Source organism: Telopea speciosissima, chromosome 11, assembly GCF_018873765.1.
Source record: "Telopea speciosissima isolate NSW1024214 ecotype Mountain lineage chromosome 11, Tspe_v1, whole genome shotgun sequence".
NCBI classification, from domain to species: Eukaryota; Viridiplantae; Streptophyta; class Magnoliopsida; order Proteales; family Proteaceae; genus Telopea; species Telopea speciosissima.
Genome location: NC_057926.1, coordinates 53,403,431 through 53,408,294, shown reverse-complemented (window position 1 = coordinate 53,408,294; position 4,864 = coordinate 53,403,431). Strand labels below are relative to the sequence as shown.

Below are 4,864 nucleotides of genomic sequence, written 5' to 3'. Positions count from 1 at the left end.
TAATGATTGGAATTGTAGCAAGGCTGGCAGTCAAGGAAATGGGATCTTAAGAGGTATTTTAAAAAATGGATAAATACGCATACCCTCCTAAGTGGACCAAAAAGGATAGATGCACCCCTAATTTTCTGACAATGCCACCTGGACCCCTCGAAATCCCAGCATACACCCCTAATTCACACGATAATGCCATTTTGGTCCATTCTGTTAAATGCAAACGGAAATCACTAACTGGACCACTGTGAAAAGTCGATTTTTACCCTTTAATGAAATAAAGAAAATAAAACTTGAAAAACGAATTTGTAATATTTATGAAATACCCAAAATACCCTCCCGTATTTCCCTTTCATCTCTCATTTGTAATATTTATGAAATACCTAAAATACCCTCCCTTATTTCCCTTTCATCTCTCATCGTTCCTATCTCACTTTCCCTTTCACGATCGGCTGAAACCTAACTGGAGAGCTCTTCTCTGCAACTCGCCATTGTTCGATCGATGTTCCTTCGTTAGGGGTTTGGTTTTGAGTTCCACGGTGCTGCTACTCGACTGAGACGAAGAACAGGGACATTCGTCTTCTCCGATCTGTAACACATTCCCACGGATTTCCCTAAAACGTATTTGGTGGAGGTCCCTAAAACGGAGTTCGATCTGTGTGGAGGTTTGGAGATGCTCTTCTCTGCTACTCGTCGGAGACGAAGAACAGAGACATTCCGACTGTAAGTGTTTGCCTTATTCTCTAATTTTATCTTCTTCTAGTTCCTCTACTTCTTCTCTGTTTCCTTGTAAATTCTTCTCTCTGTCGATGCATCAATTTTTTTATTTGATTATGTATCTTCTGGATGAATTTATTTCTTTAAAATCTGGTTAGTATAGATCGATGTTCCTTCGTTAGGGGTTTGGTTTCAGTCTGTCGATCGTGAAAGGGAAAGTGAGATAGGAAAGATGACTCGTGAAAGGGAAAGTGTTTGCCTTATTCCTTCCTTCCCTATTGGCTTTGCCATTCTCGTAGTTTAGCATTCACCTGTTTTAAAGAAACAATACTTGAAGTTGAGAAGACAAAACTAATGATCAAAGAAACATACTAGGAAAGCCCTGATTGAAGCAGCTAATTTTCCCTGTTTTCCAGAACATAACTTAATAGTACTTCAAGTTGAAAAGAACCAACCAATACCCACACTCCATGGAGGGAATTATCAAAGAAACATGGGAAAAAATGGGCGTACTTCAAGCTGCTAATTTTCCCTGTTTTCTAGAACACCTTTAGTGTTGTCACTACTTCCTTAATTGAGGGGGCAAATGAGCCTTTAGCATTGGGTGTATGTGCGTATTTATCCCATTATGTATTGGTGAACAGAGTCTTAGTTTTATGCTCTGAGATAGCTTGTTTCCTTTACTTGATGGATGACTTGTTTCTTTGTTGTAGTCCTTCTCCCTTGATGTATATTATTCTAATGATCAATGAAAGAGTAATCTGTGTGAGGACCACAACTGCTAAGTAAAGAATCTGTGTGACCACAACTGTTTAATACCATTGGATTTACTTCAACGTTTTTGCTAAGTAAAGAATCTGTGTGAGGACCACAACTTACAATTCACATTGGCATTGCATTATAGACTTTAATTTCATCTATTTTTGATTGAGAAAGATGACAAGTGAGACCTATCTTCTGACAGAAACAGGGTCAGTATTATTGTCTAGCAAGGTCAGATCAGATCACCCTTAGCTACATATATATTGCACTTTCCAATGGCTTTTCCCCTCACCCCATTAGGACCATCATCCTCTGGCTCGCCAACTTCATATTGCACACTCCACTGCTTTGTACCGGCTGATGTCAACAATATCATTGCCACCAGAGCCATTGTAAATCATAGTCTCACTACCTTCCATCAACTCCTAGGTTTAGTTATCCAAGAAAATGGAATCCAATATGACTTCCTCCATTGCCACCCAGACTTCCCATTCCTTACCCCCTTTATCATTGATAAGCATTTTATCTTTGAAAAGAAATATGTTTGCTTATTTTGGCATCTTCTATGTCTTTAGGATCAGCATTGGATTTCATATTAGTGATACATACAACTACCTTGCCCGCCTCACCGAAGGCCTTATCCAACTAAACCAGCAACATTTTGGCACTTTTCTCTCTTACTTTGGATCTCCGACATATTGGATAACATTCCTTACTCCCCACTTCAACTCTCATCCAGATTCGTTCATTAATCTTGTGTTCTATAGGCCCCCTTCTCTCATCCTCCACCCTAACTTTTACCACACTGTCCAGTATACCCCCTCCTTTGAAGTGTTATCTGTTTCAAAACATCACCTGATCAAAGATCGAAATGACCATTCCGAGGAATGGATGAGCCAGATGCTCCACATGTGCCAGCTGAATAATATTAGCCCAGCTTTAGTCCCTGCATGCTTACTCTATTCCACCCTTGATGCATGGGATTTACAAAACACTCTTCAAAATCCACGGCTGAACCATATCATCAAAGAAAACTATTATGGTGGCTTCCTCTTATCACAGTTCGAACATCTTGGAGGAAGCTGGAGCAGTTCGTCTGACGATGATGATTGGTGATTACTATCTCACAAAGATGGAGGTATTACTTATGTTTACAACATTTTCTTTCCAAGTTTAATTACTATCTCATAAGCCATTTCTTTTGTTAATTTTGTAGATGAAGAAAATGAATGATCTTGACAAGTGAAGTAGCATGGGTGGAGAGCATGACAAGGGGTTAGGATTTTTATGCAATGTGGACCAACAGATCGCAATGCACCAAGCTCAACAGTTGAGGAGCAGAGAAGAAGAAGAAGGAGCAGAGAAGAAGAAGAAGAAGCAGAGAAGGAGAGAAGGATATGCACAAACTAGAGTGAAAAATGTAGTTGCAATTGAACAAAAATTCTGTTGGGATACATGTTTTTATTGAAATATAACTATTTTTCATTTCTCCAAATGAAATGATACAACTCTACAAACAAAATTATGCAGAATAAATTCCATTGTAACTTGCATATCTGAAAGTTAAATTATACAGAATAGGGCTATCAAAATAAGCTTTTCTTTGATGGGGGGCGATAAATGGCCTGAAAATTTATCAAAATTTAAGATTTTCCTTTGGGAAATTTACACATACCACCCCTGAGGTTTGACTATAAACCCATTCTGTTAGCGTATGACTAACATTGTTAAAATCAAAAGGTAAAGTGACAAAAATGCCCCTTCAAGGGGGAAAAAAAAAACCTACAACTCATCTTCCCCAAATCGATTGGGGGAGATGAGTTACAGGTATCCCCATCGATTGCTCCATCCATGGCTTCTAATGGAGCACTTCAAGCCTGGCAAAGAGCTTGAAACACTTAAGTTGAAGGGATCTGAATCAGAGCACAAAAATAATGACGAAGTGAAGACTGATGGGGATTTGGATTTGACGAACCGGTGGAGAACCAGTAGGGAGGTTGAGGCGCCAGTTTCTGTTTCTGAAAATATTGACGCAGAAGCTCTTCTCCTTCTCACCACCTCTGAATCGAAATCACCGTCTCTTTCTTCAAATTCATCAATGCCAAGGTGATAATCTGCTTCAAATCCTGCACAAATTCAAATTCAAAATTCACGCTCTGTTCTTCTTTTAAAATGCTTGATCCGTTTAACTGTTTTATTTCCTCTCTCGTAGCTGCTTCCACTATTATCCATCCTTTCACAATTACAGTATTAATGGAAACGATGACTCGTCTCCGAGCGATTCGAAGTCATGTTCTTCATCTCTCACAAGCGAAGGCTGTTCTATGGAAACTCGACCATGTCCGCTGAGAGTTCTCGCAGTTGCAGCTCGTTGCAATGAGATGAGGCTCAAGGCCGGTGATCAGGTCTACTCAATTCTTTTCTTCTCTTTTTGTTCCAACTGTTAGGTTCAATTTGATGAGATTTGTCTATAATACTTCGTAGCTCAAGATCTGATATTGAATTTGAAACCCAAACTCGTAACTCAAATAATTCCAGAAGAGATCTCAGAGAAATGGCGATGTCGAAGAACCACATTGCGCATAACCAGTCAGATAAGGCTCACAAGAATGGAATTAAGAAGCCCAAGAAGCACAGACACACATCCACCAAAGGAATGGATCCCAAGTTCTTGAGGAACCAGAGGTATGCTAGGAAGCACAACAACAAGACCGGTGGATCCGGGACCAAGGAGGAAGAGTAAACAATGGAACACTACAACAAGACTGTTGGATCTGGGACCGAGGAGAAACAAAAGAAAAACCCTTATGGTTTTGAAACCTGCAACTCATCTTCCCCAATTCGATTGGGGAAGATGAGTTGCAGGGTTTTTTTTTTTTTTCCTTAAAAGGGTAATTTTGTCCACACATTTTTTTTTGGGTTCTTCTTAGAAGGGCAATTCCGTCAATTCAAGTCTAATTTTTAACAGTGTTAGTCATGAACTGACGGAATGGACTTATTTGTTACCATTTGCAAACCTCAGGGGGGTACGAAGAATTTTCCAAAATTGGGGGGTGAAAATATCCTTCGTCAAACCTCAAGGGTGGTATGTGTAAATTTCCCTTTTCCTTTTTATTTGGTGGAGCGAAAATTATCGTGCAGTTGCTTATATGCAGCGAAAATTTAAGATTTTCCTTTAAATGGCCTGTTCATAGATAAGTCAAGTACCTCAATGCTTCTCCAGCTTCCCGTTAGTAGCTGCCACAACTGGCAGTAAGATTACCATTTTCTACAAGACTCAGATGTCGCAAATTTGGAAGCCCAAAGATACCAAGGAGAATCTTTCCTTGTAACCTGTTAGCACTTATGTCCAAACATACAAGACTGCTTATGTTTACAATCCAGTCAGTAAACT

At 39.5% G+C, this 4,864-nt stretch overlaps 1 protein-coding gene across 1 annotated transcript; it reads left to right on the top strand.

Moving 5' to 3' along the window:
* The first annotated feature begins 4,020 nt into the window (after positions 1-4,020).
* Positions 4,021-4,221, top strand: LOC122646569 (60S ribosomal protein L29-1-like). The gene has a single exon (XM_043840146.1). It carries the CDS (start codon positions 4,025-4,027, stop codon positions 4,211-4,213), a length of 189 nt encoding a protein of 62 aa, XP_043696081.1. The 5' UTR covers positions 4,021-4,024; the 3' UTR covers positions 4,214-4,221.
* The last annotated feature ends 643 nt before the right edge of the window (positions 4,222-4,864 follow it).